This window comes from Periplaneta americana, chromosome 3, assembly GCF_040183065.1.
Source record: "Periplaneta americana isolate PAMFEO1 chromosome 3, P.americana_PAMFEO1_priV1, whole genome shotgun sequence".
Taxonomy (NCBI): domain Eukaryota; kingdom Metazoa; phylum Arthropoda; class Insecta; order Blattodea; family Blattidae; genus Periplaneta; species Periplaneta americana.
Window position 1 is genome coordinate 131,850,344 of NC_091119.1, and position 20,607 is coordinate 131,870,950.

The 20,607-nt window shown below is 37.5% G+C and overlaps 1 protein-coding gene across 1 annotated transcript in view; it reads left to right on the forward strand.

Moving 5' to 3' along the window:
- Nucleotides 1-20,607, forward strand: part of Tfb1 (transcription factor B1) — a 45,223-nt gene that overhangs the window by 13,884 nt on the left and 10,732 nt on the right. The window contains exons 4-10 of the mRNA XM_069821634.1: nt 9,043-9,199; nt 11,186-11,429; nt 14,550-14,703; nt 16,621-16,801; nt 16,907-17,033; nt 18,447-18,635; nt 18,718-18,893. Of these exons, the coding sequence (XP_069677735.1) occupies nt 9,043-9,199; nt 11,186-11,429; nt 14,550-14,703; nt 16,621-16,801; nt 16,907-17,033; nt 18,447-18,635; nt 18,718-18,893 (1,228 nt within the window). The remainder of the gene's footprint in view (nt 1-9,042; nt 9,200-11,185; nt 11,430-14,549; nt 14,704-16,620; nt 16,802-16,906; nt 17,034-18,446; nt 18,636-18,717; nt 18,894-20,607) is intronic.

Sequence of the window (20,607 nt, forward strand, 5' to 3'; positions counted from 1 at the left end):
TTATCACCTCCCAGCCCTTTTCATTCTCTCACCTTTTTCATCACTGTATTTCTCCTCGCCGGCCACCATTGCATACGGAACGCCCACCACATCATCACAGCCATTTTCATCTCTCCATCCCCGCTGTTTGTTTTGCCACGTCCGCCACAATGACGGGATTGATTTGTTATGGATGCCTTGCTAGGTTACATTCTTCTTCCTCTTTTAGTTTTTTATATACATTATTAGGTTAAGTATCTTAGGCTTACAACTCCCGTCTCACCAGCGGGGATCTTTCCTATCTCCGTGGTCCTGTCCCACGGTTTCGAGCGTGACTTCCAACTTGTGCAGCCCGACAGGACGCCCAGCAGCAAAGCAATAGTGGACCCTTCATACTGCCCCTATATGCAAGTTTAGGTGCTGAGCCTGGACCAGATGTCAAGTACACTCACGTAGAGCCCCTGTGGGGGCCCGGGGCGATTTAAACGTCCCGATGACCGAATCTGCTTGCCGGGGCGAATATATCGCCCCGACGTGTTACCGCTACTTATGGGTGTCGCAGTGTAATCAACCACAAGTTCCCTGAAGCTGCGTGCGATCTCGGATTGCTCCGGCTTTGGGAGGTGGGTCGGAGTTAGCCGAGTGGTCTGGCACTTGTATTCAGTGTAGAGTGGGGAGCCACGGGCGGTTATTCCCGTGGTAGGGGCATAAAGCTGCGACACGCCTCTGGTGCAGAACTTGCCGTTAGGTATGTAATGTCCAGTTTGAAGGGTAACTTGCGTGGAGTGGATTGCTTGGGATCGGGCTGTGGGTGGGTCCCCACGGCCGGCACAGACCGCGAAGAATATCTTGGTGTCTTTTTCTTTGGCCCCCCCCCCCACCAGCGGCAGGCTGACGCCGACGGTTCCGTACGGGGGGGGGGGGCAGTTCAAAATGTGACAAAATTAAAGTAAAAATGCCGCCTCCGAGATTTGTGAGTCTAAATATCGACGGGAATGAAAAGACAATGAAAGATATCAGTCCCTTCTATATCAAACGCGCTCTTGACGCGATGGTTGGTAAGGTTAGAAATGCTACTCGCCTTCGAAATGGAAGTCTTCTGGTTGAAACTTTAAGTCCAAAGCAAAGTGAGACCCTTCTGAAAGCGAAGTTACTTGGTTCTTTCCCATTAAAGTTGAGCGTCACTCCTCTCTCAACACCACGAGAGGAGTGATTACTACGAGCTCTTTAGAAGGCCTGTCCGATGAAGAAATCCAACTGGAGCTGGCGGAGCAGTCTGTTTCCAAGGCCTACCGTCTTTTAGGTAAGCGGGATGGACAGACTGTTCCACTTCGGACCATATTCTTGACCTTCGAAGTCCCATCTCTCCCGGAGTTCATTCTCATAGGCTACGAGCGTGTCCCTGTTCGTGCATATGTACCGAATCCTATGCGGTGCTTCCGGTGCCAGCGATTCGGTCATACACAACAGAGATGTACAAATAACATCGTGTGTGCAAAGTGCGGTGAGGGCGATCATGGGGATTCCCCGTGTCCTCACAGTGAGCACTGTATAAATTGCAATGGGGACCATGCTTCTAGTTCTAAAGAATGTCCGAGATACATAGAAGAGAAGGATATCCAAGAACTTCGTGTCAGAGATAACATAACATTTTTCGAAGCACGTAAGCAGTACTATGACGACCAGAAGAAAAAGACGACTACAACATATGCGTCAATAGTCCATAAAGGTCATAAGGGATGTGATGCCTCCACGCAAACGCCACCTCTGGACGACACCCGTCAGAGAGTAGAGACATCTACTCAAACTTATGTCGATGCAGCAACTCAAATAGCAGAGCCTGATGATGATAGCTGTGGGCTTACTATCAGACCATACAGTCCAAAGATCTGTGTGTCGACGACTAAATCTACCGGTTTCACGGCGGAGAGAAAAACACGTCATCGAAGTCCCCGATCAGCCGAGACGCCCCGCTCTCGCTCCAGGTCGGGAGAACGAAGGTCAGAAAGTGGATCCCCACAGCAGCGAAATAAGCAATCAAATCAACGCAGCTCTGGTGATAAGAAAAAGAGAAAATCTCCGTGAAACCACCACCATGACCTAAAGATTTTTGATGCGTAATGACATAATTCAGTGAATGTGAACGGAGTTCGCAACCGATATGCAGAATTGCAGCAGCTAATCTATGATGAAGAACCCGCTTTCTATGTCTCCAAGAGACACACCTTCGGCCTGAACATTCCCTATCCATTCGTGGTTACAGGGTTCACCGGCACGATCACCTGGCTGGCGTCAGGGCCAATGCAGGATGTGCTATCTTGGTGAAAAATAGTATCATGTCCTCTGCAATTAACATTCAAAGCATCATTCAGAATATAGTAATCCGAATACACCTGCCTACCATAGAATTTACAATAGCTTGCATATATATATACCACCTGACTTTGAATTAACGATACGTGAATTACAGTTTTTTGTAGATCAGCTCCCCGCCCCATTTCTTTTGATGGGAGATTTTAATGCCTCCCATCACCGCTGGGGTTCAATGAATGACAATGACAGAGGACATGTAATAGTGGAGATTTGTACTCGCTTGAATCTCATTACTCTTAATACAGGAGCAGCCACACATCTATCTCTCGCCCATGGCACCTACTCCATAATAGATCTCTCCATTTGTAGCCCAGTCCTGTCGGCGCACATGGAGTGGTCAGTCATCGATGATCTCCATGGAAGTGACCATTTTCCTATCCGACTTCGTCTCGCTGTATCATGTCCCACGGAGTCGCACTGGCCTAACTGGGTTATAAAAAAGGCGGATTGGATTTGCCGAGTTACTTTCGTTTAATAACAATGAAAATGACGATGTCTACTTAATCGTGGAACACTTCTGTACAAACATCATACGGGCAGCAGAACTACATGTTCCTCGTTCCTCATCAACACCAAGACGTGTCCCTGTACCTTGGTGGACAGAGGCATGTAGAGACGCTATCCTGGCCCGTAAACGAGCTCTACGACTCTTCCAAAGGCATCCAACGGAAGAGAACTTTATCCAATTCAAACGCTTCTGTGCCAAAGCTCGCCGCACCATCTGCGAAGCTAAGAAGGAGTCCTGGACGAAATATGTCTCCTCACTGAAAAAGAATGTCCCAGCCACAACCGTATGGGGAAAAGTCCGTAGTATAATGGGGAGACATAATTTTGCTATTCCAGGTCTAGTACATAATGGCAATATGATAACCAATCATTTGGATATGGCTGAGCTCCTTGTTACGTCATTCGCACATATCAGTAGCTCAGTCCATTATGAACCTAGATTTTTAAGAATTAAAGAGGCTGCAGAACGAAATGCCATCTCTTTTATATCTGATAACACAGAAAACTATAACACTCCGTTCACGTTACAGGAATTACAGTTAGCACTAGACAAATCCCTGACACATCTTCTGGCCCAGATAATATTCATAATCAAATGCTCCGAAATTTACCACCAGCTGGGAAGATATATCTTCTCTTTTTATATAATAGAATCTGGACAGAAAAATCCTTTCCATCTCAATGGCGTAAAGCCATTGTAGTTCCTGTGCAGAAACCAGGAAAGGACCCATCCTTACCTAATAGTTACAGGCCTATCTTTCTCACCAGCTGCATGTGTAAAGTTATGGAGAGAATGGTTAGTAATCGCCTAATGTGGTTCCTGGAATCAGAAAACCTTTTGTCTAAGATCCAATGTGGTTTTCGTAAGCGCCGATCAACCGCAGATCACCTTGTTCGGCTGGAAGGCGCCATTAGAGACGCCTTCCTCAAGAAGGAGCACTTGGTAGCAATCTTCTTTGACCTTGAGAAAGCTTACGACACAACATGGCGTTATGGGATTCTACGCAACATCCACAACTGGGGTCTAAGGGGAAGTCTTCCGACTTTTCTTGCTAATTTCTTGGCAGAGAGGTATTTCCGAGTACGAATAGGTACCACACTTTCCAGTGAACATTTACAGGAAAATGGCGTTCCGCAGGGGTCTGTACTGAGTGTTCTCTTGTTCTCCATTGCGATTAATGGTATAGCTGCTAACATAAGTCCTTACGTAACACCTCTTCTCTATGTTGACGACTTTAGTTTGTATTACAGCTCACGCTATCTCCCATCCATTGGGAGACAACTGCAGCTAGCCATTAACACTTTGTCTGAATGGGCCATATGCAATGGGTTCAAATTCTCTACTGCAAAGATGCAATGCATCCACTTTGTTCGGAGTGAACTTCATCCACACCAGGAGTTACGACTCAACGGAGTAGAGTTACACTATACAGACACTGCAAAATTTCTGGGCTTAATATTTGATTCTAAATTAAGTTGGGAGGCACACATACGGGATCTAAGGTGGCGCTGTGAAAAATCTTTGAATATCTTACGCATTCTGTCAGGGGTACATTGGGGTGCAGACCGCAAAACTCTTTTACGTATCTATCGTGCTGTTGTACGCTCAAAATTGGATTATGGTTGTTTTATCTATGGCTCGGCAAATAAGTCGAAATTGAAGATGTTAGATCCCATCCATCACCAGGGTCTAAGGCTTGCAACAGGGGCCTTCTGAACGAGTTGGATAGAGAGCCTCTACTGCGAGTCTGGGGAACCATCACTGTATCGAAGACGTAATATTTTGTTGTGTTCCTATGGGGTGAAGCTCCGAGCCCAACCTGAGCACAACATATACAAACATTTTCATTCCTTCACTCTAGATTTCCGATACAGACAGGATCCACGGCGATCTCGTCCAGCTGGCGTCCGTTTCCGGGAGGGACTCTCAGAGCTGGACATTAGGCTGCCGAATATAAAGGTAATAGAATACACGCCTACACCACCATGGATTATGAATCTTCCAAAATTCGACTTAAGTTTGAGCCAGTCCCCTAAGAATTCTACACCCAATTTTATTTATAGACAACGCTTTTACGAAATGTTATCTCAATTTCCTTATGATAGTATAATTTATACTGACGGATCCCGAGTACATGATTGTGTGGGTTGCTCCTTCGTCGTAGACTGACAGGTTTATAAATATAAACTAAACTTGTATACCAGCGTTTTTACTGCCGAACTCTATGCTATTTACAGAGCTTTGTTATTTTTAATTCGACAACCTCTTTCAGATTTCTTATCTGCTCCGATTCTTTGAGTGCTGTCCAGTCTCTGCAATCATATTATTGCGACGATGCTCTCATTGTCCAAACCCAGGTTCTCTTTCACTCACTCCTATCGTCGGGCTCCAATGTTGGAGTGGTGTGGGTCCCAGGCCATGTTGGAATTCCTGGTAATGAGATAGCAGATGCTGGAGCCAGAGACGCTGCTCTTAATGGCACACTGGTATACTGGCAAGAGAGGTGGCAAGATGTAGTGACTTGCATAAGGAATAGTATTCGGAGAGATTGGGAAGAAAAATGGTCTGCACAAGCGGGTAACAAATTACGACCAATTAAAAATACAATTCGAGAATGGGATTCGTCATCCAGAGCATCATGGCGAGATGAAGTTATACTTACTCGCTTGAAGATTGATCACTGTCGTTTGACACATGGTCACTTATTGTCTGGCGAACCTCCACCGGAATGTGACACTTGCCATGCCCTTCTTACGGTAGAACATTTTTTACTCCACTGTCGCAAATATGATTTACCTCGACGTCAGTATGCAATACGTCCAACGTTACCCGACGCTCTTGGCAATGATTTTAATTGTGTCAACACAGTGTTAAGGTATTTACGTAGCACAGAACTCGACAAGGTGATCTAAGTTTTAATGTGCTTCTAGCCAATTCCTCTCCAGACCCTTTACATCTGGAGATTATTTCAGTTACCTATCTTTTAATTACACTTTATTAATCGGACCTTATACATCCGATTTTTGCTGATTGTTGTTATATAACTCTGTCACATATTTCTTGTAGCAATGTTTGTTTTATATTTTATGATTGTCTCACATTATCTTGGGACTACTACGTGTTCGTTCTAATGTTATTTTATATCAGGAGTCACCTTGTTCGTCCAATATTAGTGTGTTTTAATGTGTCAACGTTTTTAATCAGTGTGAATTTTAGTTATACAATAATTTAATTTCACCACACAACAAGAAAAAAAACTTTAGGCATGGGTGCAAATAGCCATAGATGCTGACGCGCCCTTCAAATTTCACTATCATCATCATCATCATCATCATCATCACAAACTTTCGGGTAAGTTCATTGTTGCGAACTGTATATTGATTATTTATTTATATACTGTAAAATTAAGGACATCACTCGTGTTCATTTTGAATTGAAATTAATAGCGACTTTCAAGGGTCATTACTTAAATGCTATAAATTTATGCTTGTGTAGATGATGATAGAAGGAAAGTTTTCGAAAATCTAAAACAGGTTAGGTGCAAAGAAATCTCAAAGAAACTACCGATAGGAAATCTAGCATAATTGTAAAGCTTGAAACGAGATAACACATTATAAAAACAATGAATTTATTACAATCCTTTTTGAAAATTACATGCCACCACTGATGGAGCTTTGACGACAAGAGAAGGTGAATAACTCTATGCGGAAGTCGATCATCCCCAATAGAAGTGGAGTGAGGCTGACGTCATATTTCCCCTTCTTACGAGTTCTGCAGGCCTGTTGTAGATAATGTGACAAATTTCAGAAAATTTATATGCGATTGTAACCACTTAAACTGCACTCATTTGTGATGCATGCTAATCATAGTAAGCTGGTGAATGGCATCAGGCTGGTGGTATTTAAACCATTCTCCTTCGAACATCCCAATACAGAACTATTATATCTTTGTTTACATTATTCAGTGCTGTATCTTGACTGAGTTGGTTCGAATCCATTATGGAGTTTGGAAGTCTGCATAAGATTTAGTTGTCAGAATCAAAACTGTTGAATCAGTATAAGTGCTTTGCTAGACAGTCATGCCTTGTCTTGAGTCGAAAAGCTGCGCTACTGCTTACTTTCTTTCTTCAACCCCTGATTTTCATCTCATAATATTTCTATATTTTTCCAAATTTTATCATGTGCTATTTCAGTTTGTTGCTCATTGCTTTTTCTATGAGATGATGTATCATAGTAAACTGTAAAAAACAATTGAATGCAATACAACCAAATGTGACAGGTAATCAAACATGCAAGTAGCATGTCAGACGAGGTCTTTATAACAGGTTGGATTTTTGTTCAGCAGCAGGTCTATTCGTGAATTTATTGTAATTTATCATGATAATGTAAACATTAATATTTTCATTATTATTTTGTAAAAATTCATAGTGATTTTTAGAGAGGCAAAATATGAAATTTCACATTCTAAACTATCTCTGCTAGTGGTAAAGTAACATGGACGTTCGTGTGATTTATTGTTTATACTCCTAGATGCAGTTAACCTTGAAACATTTTTCATATTTCATAGTATTTTGTGAAGTTTTAATATTTCATAAAAATTTTCATTTTTTTCCATATTTTGCACGATTTTCTACCCTCCATTAATATTTCTGTAAGAAACTACCACAGAACTGGGCTTTCCAGGTATTGTAAGGAGACACTAGAGATGCTTTCGTTTCCAGAAAAACTTCAAATACCCAAGCCACCCATTCCATCATCACTCAGGGATTTTCAGGGGCAAGTGAAATCTTCAAATTCTCCTTTAGAGTCATTGTACTCATAACGTCAATGAGTTCGAGAAGCCAAAACACAATAAGTGATTCCTATTCCATCTTCACTTCTTTCAAATTCAGTGAAAATTTATCCAGGTCTACTTATATACGTGTAATTAATATTTTAAACCGTTTTAAACCATAAGTTTTGATGTCTACTTAATTTCTCCTCTTTTTGCAATAATATTAACAGACAGAAGGTGTAATTTTTTGTTAGAAAATATAGAAAAGTTACTTATATTGTAGTAAAATCCGTGTTGAGTCCAGCCAATGTAAGAACGATTTTTTTTCTCTTGAGTGTAAAAAATTAGTTACCTTGTTCTTGCATTCAGGTAAAAATTTGATGATGCTGACCATCAGTGTAACCATGCAGATTTATTATATTTTATTGGATAGCATATTAGATGTATGAAAGTATTAATCTCTGAAGGCTTATTTTGTGAATAATGATGTAAACCTGCTCCAAATGGCTTAGGAACGAAAATTTAGCTTTGAAATTGTACTTATTTATATTTTAATATTCTGGCAAAATTTTCTTCGTATTGAGCTGGTTTTTAGTAATGTCATATTCATTTGTTTCTTCTGTCTCTCTCTCTCTCGCTCTCGCTCTCTTTTTCTCTCATATTTATTAAAATTTCAGTCATGCAATGCCTAATGTTATTAACATCTTTCGTGAAAAATGTTAGTAATAACTTAATAATTTTACAATTTTTTTTATAATATTTTTGTCTCTCGTGATAAACAATGATGAACAACTGCTTTTATTAAACGTACTCTATTGTTTTTAATCATCTATAGTGTATTATGATTAGAATATGTAACGTATCAGTGCAAGCTCATAGTTCATGTAACACAGGGTTTTCCTCCAGAAACTCCGATTCCCCTGTGATATCTCAACATATCTTCATAATCATCTCATCTCATCACAGGTGTAGCATAGACCAGTCTTCTATGGCGCATCCTGGGCAATGGCTCTGTTGGTATGTTGATCTACACAATTAGCTCCATATGGGTGAATGACGAAAGTCAAGTACCATACCCACCATTAGTAGAAAAAATACTAATTTTTTTGTCTAGCAAAAAACCTTCATTAAAAATTTCCAGTGGAACGAGTAGGAGAGCTAGTATTTCAATATATGAATTTTTACAGTGAAGTTTCTATGGCCCTGTGATGCATCTCTCAAGTCATCCAGAATATGGGAAGGCCTATGTTGGGTATTTTTAATGTTGGAAGAATATGAGCTATTTAAGAACCAGATTGTTGTAGGTTTAAAATGAGTTAATGTCTTTAATAAATGCAGTTTGACAGTTCTAATATGTTTTTTCGTGTATTTTATTTAAATTTCATTATTAATATCAAATTAAATTTCAGGCTTCTCTCTGAGAATCCATCACTCCTGCAGTTGTATCGTGATCTTGTGATAACTCATGTGATATCATCAGAAGAATTCTGGTCGCAACATGCCGTGCAGTATATGCAAAAACAACATAACCAAAAGCAGGATATTGGTGTATCTGGTGCCTTTTTGGTAAGTTAATTTTCTGGTTTCACATCTGTTTATATATTGCAATTATTGAAGCAGTGTACTATATCACACATTTAAATAGATCATACTTTTTTGGAGTTTATATAATTTCAGAGTTCTTTAGTGATTATAGCATTTAATAGAAACACTAATTAATCTGCACTTTGTACTTCTTTTTTGGAATGATCAGTGTATTTTGGTAGGTTATTACTTAAAATAAGTTGTTTTTTTTTTTATACAGAGATTACTTAAAGAAATAATTAAAATTCACAATTTAAGTCAAGAATTTCCAAAATCTAACATGTTGCTTATTTACTTGTCAGTTTGTCTAAAAATTTAGTCATATTATTGTATATTTCTCTTTCAGATCAATCTTCATTTTGACATACTATTGTTAGAGCTGAGACGAGATGTTATGGCACCAATCTGCGCAAAGGTTTAAGTTGTCGGTCAGCAGGGTAGAGGAGTGGGGGTTGTTTGGGTTACAATTCTCAAGTTCAGAGCGGCAGGCATATCTGTTTCAGCTCTTTCTAAAAACATTCGTCTTACCTTAGTATCACCACTTTCCTACTCAAGAGTCCGAAGGTACCTAATGGAATTACACCCGCTATTCCATCTTTATATTCTTATTCTCCGTCCGAATCAGACGACTGATCTGTGCTGGAATCAGATGTCCCTAAGTTTATGGAAATGTTCTCCAAAATACTGTCCATCACGTGCTCACTTTCAATGTAATTGTTCTCTACTTTCTTCACATAATCATACACTGATATCCATTCTTGGAAGAAGCGATTGCAGAGTCGCTTCTGCTTATGCATAGGATAGAAATTATAGATGATTCTTCTTATGACTTCCTCATCAAAACTGTCTACAGCTGCAACAATCTTCTTCTTCAGCTGTGATTTTTCCGGACTGGAGAAAGAATCTGCTGTTCCTGTCTCAATATTTTCGCCTTCTTTCCTGATTCTTGCCAAGTTTCGCTTTGAAATACCAGTGGCAGCCAGTACTCTTTCACACACGATTTTCAATGGAATTGGTATTCCATTTCAGCCTCTTCTGACATGAATTTCCATACATTGTATGCTATTTCATGTCCTTGACTATGAACTACTCTATGATTTCACACCTTAGACAATGCCATAATGAGGGCGCTCAGAAGGACAATGTTTTCAGTATTAGCAATAGCGGTAGCAGCAAAACGATATGAACACTCGGAATGCTAGTAACCAACTAACCCAACACCCCTTCTGTTGAGTGTGAGGGTGAGTCCAAGCAAACGAACTAAAATGCGTCTCTCGCACTGGTGCCATAACTTCTCGTCCGGGCTCTAATAAACTTTACCATTTGAGACACAAGAAATTTCAGGAATATTAATTTTTTTACAATTGAGAAGGTTCAAAACTACTGAATTTCCTGTTAATATCTAAATATGTGAAATAGAATTTGTTTTCTCAGTACTTTTCAACTTTTTAATAGTAGAAAGTTCTATTACATCAACATGTATTAAACCCTGAAAGTATTTATCTTCTTACTTTATGTTCGTGATGTTTACAACAGTTGGAAGCATCTGTTTTTAATAGTACATCTGTCTGCATGATATGTTTCTTTTTACAAATTCATATTAAACCCAAGTTTGATATACTATGAAAAACTTTACAGTGTTTAAGTTAAAACGTTAAAAAAATTTTTTTTCATTACATGGAAACTAATACAAATATACTGGAATATGTGATATGCAGCCATTTTAATGAGTTGGTAGATGAAGTTTGGTATTTAAGTATGACAGATCGTGTTGTTAAAAACTACGGAATTTTATAAAATATCAGTGCCAACAGAAGATCTAATGATTATATTAAAATATCCGAGCTTTTCTTCATATGATATACAGATTATTTGGTGTTAGTAATTCCACTACCAAAGTAAAAATCTTGAATAATGAAATAATTAAAATTTTGTTTCTGATGACTGCTTAAATGTTTATGATTATAGGCTGACATCAAACCACAAACAGATGGCTGTAATGGACTGAAATATAATCTTACAGCAGATATTATTGAATGCATTTTCAAGACTTACCCAGCTGTTCGCAAAAAACATCTGGAATATGTTCCTCATAAACTGACTGAGTCCGAATTCTGGACGAAGTTTTTTCAGTCTCATTATTTTCACCGTGATCGTATTAATGCTGGTAGCAAGGACCTCTTCACAGAATGTGCCAAGCTTGATGATCAAGGTATGAGTAAACTTTTTCATTTTTACTGTGTTCTTACCAACAGTGAACTTTGTCTACAAGTTTAAAGTTACCATATTTTATCGCGTAATTGTCTCGCATAATGGTTGCACCCTTATTTATAGACAAACTGATCAGGACTTCAAAATTTCACCGCATAATCATTGCATGGATATTTTCGTTTATCACGATCTAGAATTATTTAAAAATAACGTGCCGCCTCTGCAGTACAAAATACCTTTTCACTCAAGGTCGAATGTACAAGAAACAGTAGTAGCTGCTGACGAAAGTGAATGGAGTGGAGGTGCGAGATGTTAGCATCAAGCCAATGACCATAAATGCTTTCAGTTGAGTACAATTGTTAGTTGTGAGTGGTTGTTGTTTACGAGTGTTGAAATACTTTCTTTTAGGCCTAGACCTAGACATAGGCCTTCTTCTTTAAATTCATCTACACGAGACTGAACAGTTGTTATTTTCTGCATGATTTTTTTCAGCGATGAATGGAAGAACAGAGGTAAACAGAGTATCCAATCCTCCTCATGCCACACCATGATAAGCATCTCTAAACTCGAATTCAGAACAGAAACATTGCATCACAGTAAGAGATTTGAACTTAGTTACCAATCATTATATCGCTTTTCTCAAAGAACAATGACGCAACTGCAAAATTGGGTTGAATATTAAAAACACCTCCGGAACAGCAATATAAGAATTGAACTATTGGTGCCCCTAAGTGAGTCAAAGCATCGACTGTCATATTGTGTATCGATATAATTGACCACTAAAAATAGATTCATAATTTTTTCAATAAAATTCGTTTTTTAAGAAGCAATCTCGAATTCAGAGGTACAGAATGCATGCTGCTTTAAATTCAAAGTACTAAATAAGCAAAATCATGTGAAATATCGCAACAATTGAACCTTTTTACTGCAAAATCGTGAAAAACACGGAATTCGCGTAAAAAGATAAAAAAAATGAGAAAGTCGTGAAAACTTGCTACTGCCAAAGTAGTCCACTTGTATAAAAAAGTATTCATCTGGATGGTCTAAAGATTTCTTCCCTTGGAGGTGGTATTGAAGCATGGCTTTTGGAAGTCTATTCTGATTCATTCGTATTATAACTTCAACACCTACATGTTTAAAAGATTGTGAAAAAATATGTCGCGAAAATCAAGGATCCCTAATTATTGTCCATATGGGGAGGGGGGGGGGGGTGAAACAGGATTTGTTAAAGATGCTGTACTGATTTATAGATCTGATCACACAACGATATGAACATACAGAACTTCACAAAGTAGATTGAACAACAACTCGTGACTAATTTGCTGCAGAATTCTGTTGTTGTGATGGACGATGTAAGTTACCTACAAAAAACTAACTTCTGTAACATTAAAAAAAAAAAAAAAACAAAGGCAATTGTAGGTTTCAGTGATGTTGAAAGTGGTCTTTTTAACTTCAGTGAAATCCGTGCCAAAAAAAAAAAAAGGCTATAACACTGATGGTCCCGCGCTGTGGCATCGTGGTCTAAGGGATCCTGTCTAGGACTCGCATTACGGAATGTGCGCTGGTTCGAGTTCTCATGGGAGAAGAAATTTTCTCATGAAATTTCGGTCAGTGTATGGGACTGGTGCCCACCCAGCATCGTGATGCCCTTGGGGAGCTACAGTAGGTAGCGAAATCCTGTTATGCAAACCAGCTATAACGGCTGGGGGGGCTCATCGTGCTAACCACACGATACCTCCATTCTGGTTGGATGATCGTCCACCTCTGCTTTGGCATATGGCCATGAGGCCACCAGCTGGCTGGTCGATCTTGGCCCTTCGTGGGCTGTAGTGCCACGTATTATTATTATTATTATTATTGTTATTCGTCTTCTTCTTCTTCTTCTTCTTATGAACTTCTAAAGAGAAACAACCGTGATGTATTGCGACCCCCTGTACCACGCGGATTTAAGTCCTGTTGAACTGGTGTGGTGTGACGTGAAAGATGAAGCTGCAGAAGATTTTCAGCATTAGCCAAAATTCTAAGAAAGTTTTATGTGCAGGACTTCTCACGAAATAGACCTATACTGCAGAGAAATGGAAAAAGTGTTGTGAAAGAAGAGAAGTACTGGACGTCTGATGCTTTGGTGAAGACACAATAGACAATATGATTATATCACCAGTAGATGACTCTAAAGAAAGTGATAGTTGTGGCAGTACCAGTTCTTCAGATTTAGAATGTTAGACGTAGCCTTGTGTAACACAGCCTTGTGCTGAGATTTCCCCCTTCTTCCATTCTTTCTACACTTACATGAGTAAAACTGCCTATATAAGGAGACTTGTTCTTTTTGTAAGTTGTAGATCTATAGTTACTGATGTCCTAGATCATATAAACCCAGATTGTTCTGCGTTATACGTTTTGACGGTAACAACTTTTGTCAGGTTTACTATGCTGCCATCTGTTTGTTACATAAGGAGTCACGTCATAACTCCCATTTGAGTTGCATTAGCGACTGTACTGCCATCTCATGTTCGTTTACGACAGACAGGTGGCGATCCTGGCGGTTGTTCTCTTCAAAGTGCAAACCGATTTTAACATAGGAATGAGCAATCTATATGTGATCTGGGCTGATGTTTACTGTGCATGCATCATATCTCTATGCCAATATGACTTACTTATTAGCCAATCGGATGTTGATTTCTGAATAACTCTCATACATAACACAGTTTTCATAAACCAGTTGGTTGAACTATGACATCCAACATTTCTATAGTGTAACTTTCTTAATTTCATAGTCAACATTCCAATTCTGGCCACTAACTACAGGCATCTATAATGAACACCGATCAAAATACCCCTTATTTCTCATGAAAAACAAAAACTGAATAGACTACAGTGGACTATAGTGGACTTCATGTTGTCAGCAAACAGCTGGATACATTAAGAAGATTGATTGATTGATTGATTGATTGATTGATTGGTTTTATAGTCAGATTATTTTCATGGGAAGCGCAATTTTTCATATGTAGCTGTTCTGTAAATTTAAGCAAGTGCCTTTTTTACGTTATTTATTGTAGTACTAAAATTATGTTTTAAAATTTGTTTATTCTTTAATTAAAATTTCATTCCATCTTGTTTACAGAACTCAAAAAGGACATCTCTGCTGGGATTGAGGATCCTTTGGTCGATATATCCTCATTTGAAGATACAACTTTGGATGAGGGATATGGAACAAGTGCAGATAAACCAACTGGTGCGCAGAGTGGCAACATAGTACATCAGAGCATGATAAAACGGTAAGCAGAACAGCTGTACTTCATATGGAGAAAGACTGTGACAGATCTACTCTTGTGACCTCGGGTGCTATGTTATGAAGTGCATGGCACTTGAATATTGGTTTTTATTTGCATTATCTTCGTTTCTGCCTCCTCACTTGTTTCTCAGATTGCTTTCCACTCTACCTCCTCAATTGGATTCATTTTGATTCTACATCATTTGTTTTTAACGTAGGTTACCTTCCATTCCAACTTATTTGTTTATTTGATTTGTTTGTCTGGATTACCTTCCTTTCTACCTTACCACTTGTTTCTAATTCAGATTGCCTTCCATTTCACGTTCTCACTTCTTTCTTATTTGGCTTATCTTCTATTCTACCGTTTCTAATTGAGATTGCCTTCTATTCCATCTCCTCACTTGTTTCTAATTGGATCCTTTGATTCTATCTCCTCACATGTTTTTAATTCGGATTGCTTCCATTCTACCTGCTCACTTATTTCTAATTCAAATTGCCTTGCATTTCATCTCCTTCTTACTTGTTTCGTATTTGGATTACCTTCCATTCTGCCTCCCCACTTGTTTCCAATTCAGATTGCCTAACGTTTCACCTTCTCACTTGTTTCTAACGGAGATTACCTTCGATTCTTCACTTGTTTCTAATTCAGATTGCATTCAATTCCTCACTTGATTCTAATTTTGATTATTTTCGACTCTACCCCTTCACTTTTTCCTAATTCTTTTTGCTTCCATTCCACCTCCTCACTTGTTTCTAATTCATTCCATTGCACCTCCTCATTGAAATGTCAGGTACAGTCTTCCTACACATCTAGAGTTAATGTTACAACTTTTGTTTTTAGGCAATACCTTGGAGGTTATGTTCTGTTTATAATACTATCACACAGAACACTGATGGCAGTACATTGAAGGTACTTACTATATATACTTTTAATCTTACACTAGACATAAATTTCTTAATTTTTTTTTTGTATTATGTTAAAATTCTGTTACTTGAAATTCTCCCATATGCCTCCTTTTGAACCAGCATTATTTAACAAGTTGTATGAAATCTTATTGTAGAAGTAGTGATGTCTGTTTCGAGATGTATTATCGTTTTACAGCGTGTCTTAATTTTTCGCTCTTGACATTCATCTTCATGAGCAGGACATTATTTCTGACTACCAAGAAACATACATACATCATAAATGCAAAGGCATTACTCATGTTCATTATTGAACTAAGTTTATTTTGTGTGTTAAGAGAATGATACATAATATTGTAAGTATATTAGCTTGTCTTGAGAACTTTTATTCCTATTTTCCAAATAGAAGTGAACAAGTAATTGATGTTTATTTTATTATTTGTATGTCCGTGGAACATATGATTAAGTGTAGTGTCTTTCTGAACAATCTATATTAATTTAAAAATGTAATTAAAAATTTTCTGCACTTTATACTACATTATCACCTCACAAATCATTCACCTTCTCTATTGCACAATTTGAGTATAATCCTTCCTCAAACTGTCCTTTCTTCAACAACTTCTCTATAATTTGATACAAATATTATTACCATAAGAAGTTTTAATTTACTGCACTGCACTGTTGCATTTTCATCTGCAACAAGATTGAGAGAACTTTGAGTTGAGTCATTTTCATGCTAAGTGTTTACACAGTGTTATAATTAACTTAATGAAGTCATTGTGATGATGAAATTCATTGTTGTAATGACAATTTGTTACACCAGAACTGGATGATAAAATAGTGGCAGTCTGAGAAGAATTGTTTTATTTAATATGTCTTTACCTAAATATTATTTTAAACGAAATTTCTAATACACATGTGTTAATTAAATTAATGTCGTAATAGTAAAGGTCTCTAATTTGAACGACTATGATTTTTTTTTTTCATTCTTAAGCCTATTATTTTACATTATATTTAGGTTCAATCAGCATTCCATCATGGTCTTGAAGGCATGTCAACAGAACACTGCATGCCATTCTGGCCTGGACCAGTTGGACTCTTCGAAACTATCTACTAAACGCCCTGCTCAATCAAATGGAAGCAGTCCAGGTGGAAGCAGTAGTAGTGGTGGAGGGAATCATTTGCCCAACGTCAAAAAGGTAATTAGTATACAACATTTTATCTGCAATAGTGATGTTTGTACTTAGAATCCTAGAATTTTAACGAAGTATTACTTTTCACTATTTTGATTGTTTTGTTCATAGCTCCGTATTCAAGAGAAACTTGTTTATGATGACTTGGAATCAGATGACAAGATACAACATTCAGGAGCACAACTAAATTTGTCGAGGGTGGAGCGTTACCTTCATGGGCCTGTACCAGGAGCCTTAGGTCAGTTTAATTTCCTGCCACAAAATTGTGCTCTCATAATCTGCATTTTACATTGTAAAACAGTGATTGAAATCATCGTATGTCACTAAGCAGATATTGATTCTAAAGAGAACCACTTGAGGATTTTAATAATCTTGCTAATAGAACATTGTATAGAATAGGAACTTCCAAGTGTAGGTTTTATTGACTAGAAGAGGACACTGCTTGGTGTGTAATTTTTTTTTAATATTATTATTCCAGTTCATATGTCAAATTTTCGCATTATAAATCTAGAGCGAAGCATGTTGCCAAAACTGATTTTAAGTACGTTTCTGCTACTGATTAGGTTTCAGAGCTTTCAACGAAGTTGTACCTTTTGATGTAAAATAGATAGGGCTGACTTGCTCAGTGCTAGTCTATCTGAATTTGGTTGCATTCATACATATATAAATTTCAGTCTTATTTTATTTTGTTTACATATTTAATTGTTCAAACACAATTTTTTGGAGAGTCAAAAAATAGATGTAACTAAATTTGCATTTAAAAATATTAAACTCATTATACAAAATCTTCTATTGTATGATGACCTCTGACAGAGCAATAATTACGAACTAAAAACGGTGAAACTTGATTACCTGAGAAGGAGCTTGTAAATGACAGTAATGAGTTAGAAACTGGAAGATTTGGGAACGTGGAGTTAATGTTCCAAGTTTTTAAAAAACTAGAGAATAGAACCCTTGAATGGTATAGCCATAAGAATGCATGAGCGAAAATATATAAATAGAGGCCTAAACATCCATTACTTTGGTTTCAAACATGAAAAGAAAGCATGATAAAGGAACTTTCAAATATTTGTAGAAGACCACTTTTTTAATGGAAGTTGCGCACTATTAGCCAAATGACTAGAGTGACAACTTTCTATGCTGGTAACCCAGGTTCAATTCCCGGCAGGTTCATCTGGAATTTATGGTGGATAAAGACAGTTTTTGGTGGTAGGTTTTAGCATGTATTCCTGTTTGCCATACTGGCATTCCGCCATTATTCTATTAATCATCATATGGTGCCATGTACCTAGCTTGCTTTCTATGGCAGCTAAAAGAACTGCAGCTTTATTGCATTGTCCACAGATGGGGATGCTTGGGTGTATGGTATAAGTAAATACCCACCATTAGATATGGGAGATAGAGACTCAGACAGAGTGATTGGAATGACAATTACCATTGGTGGTTGAAGACGAAGAAATGGTGTAATGCAGTTCATCATTTCAGAAAGAAATTCTGCATTGCACATTGTTGAAAATCGCCATTTTTTAAGTTTATTAAATACTTGTCACTAAGACTGAAGGATGTGTTCTTAATATCTGTCAGAATTTATTGTATTTTATAATAAGATGATTTTGAGCAGCTCATATACTTTACTAATTTTTTATCATAGATGATGCAATTAGTGAAGAGGACTTATTCGCAATAACAACTCGACTTCAACGAGAGGCAGAGGGCTGGAGCTCGAATATCCGTCAACAATCAATAGCTCTCGTCAATCCTGCTGCTGCTGTAAGTGCTCTTGGAGAGCTCACCCCTGGAGGAGCCCTCATGAAGGGCTTCCAGGAGGAGTCCTTAGCTCGTAAGTATTGTTTCACTTTTAGCTTCATGACAGCTGTCTTGATTATTGCATATGTCTTCTTATTTACAATGATCACTTTCAGAATTGGTTCCAGCAGATTTGGAAAAAGAGTTGAAGAATTTGTACATGTCTTTATGCGAGCTGTTGCGTCACTTCTGGGCCAGCTTTCCTCCCACATCACCAGCTCTAGAAGCAAAAGCAGTTCGCATGCACGAAGCTCTTCATCGATTTCACTCTGCGAGACTAAAGATTTTTGAGGTATCTACACAACTGAAATATGAATCTCCTTTGATTTTTAAGTCTATTTAAGCCTTATATAGTATCTTTTATCTTTTGTCACGGCCTTGTCTTCAGTTTTCTGAATTCATTCGCCTACTTGTCACAGAAAAACTATTTATTTCAAGTATCCTTATGAATCATATGAGCATATGGTATGAAAATTTTTACAGAGATCATACCATATTTCATTTCCATAAATTTCACTATGAAACTGTATTTCTGTTTCACAATGACTGACTTCTGAATTTCTAAGGTAAGTTCATTCAGTGTAGATCTTTAGAACTTATTTTGGTACATCATACCTAAGTATGTTTCAATAGAAAATCCTTTTTTGATTGACTAAAAACGAAATAACAAACAGCCATAATATTTATTTATAAGATAAGTTTAAGCAAATTCATATCATCTATGTAAATTTAAAATTTCACAAATGTATAATATGTAAACCTTTTGATTGAAGTTAGTACAGCATTTGAACATTATAAATATATGATACTTACAAGATACAGATAATACGAAAACAGAAACTATAAACATGTATTAATGTTTGTACTACTGCATAAGAAAATTAAGTGTACTAAAAATTAAATTTTCAATTAAGATTAACTCTTGTAAAATCTTTTCTTTCTCCTGACATGACATACCGAATGTTATTAAACTACAGTAGAACCCTGCTGATTCTTCTTCTTCTTCTTCTTCTTCTTCTTCTTCATCTTCTTCTTCTTCTTGAGATGCTTATCCATTCCGGATGATGATTGTTGTGACGATCATGATTTTATTAACTATTTCTCTGAAGGGTTCTGTAGAGAATTTCTTGAACCATGATGTAAGATTTTTCAACCATGTTATTAGTCTTCTGTCATTGCCTCTTCTTCCTTCAACTTTACCCTGAAGCATATTTTGAAGTAGCTGGTATCTTTTTCCATTTCTCATAATATGGCCGAGATACTGAAGTTTCTCACATTTAATTGTATCAAGAATTTTTTTTTATTCACTCTCAGAAGGATTTCAGTGTCGAACTTTCTTTCAGTCCAAGAAACTCTCAGTATCCTTGTATACCGTCATATTTTGAAATCTTCTAGTTTCTTGGCTGTTGCTTCAGTAAGCATTCATATTTCCACTCCATAGAAAAGTACAGAGAAAATATAACAGCGTAACAGATTTATTTTAATGTCCAAATAAAAGTCATGACTTCTAAATAATTTATCCATGTTATAATAATATACTACTGTACAGTTTTCTATATGACTTCTTATTTATTATGACTGATCGTCGATATTAGTATTCAGATGTGTATTTGTCCACTTTTTAAAATTTTCTTACCATTAATATAGAACGCTGCTAGTCTGAACTAATTAGGATTATCGAAATTTCGGATATGACGATCAAGGTCATTCCTCAAAATCCTGTGCGAGGCCTGTAGTTAATTTACTGATGCATGCTATTAATATTGCAGGATATCTTGTAAGAGCAAGATAACAGTCATTACATGGAGTGCATATGCATAGGATGGGTTTGAAGTTTAAAATGCGTCCTGTTCTACGATAAAATTCATTATTTAAACTTGATTGTTAACTGAACTGTATTTGTGTTTTCTTGTTGAAAGTTTCATTCTCCCCTTCCCTCCCCCTTTCAAAAGTCGGGTCACGGCTTATTTGATGGTGCAGGGTATTCTAGAAAGTACAGTATGTAG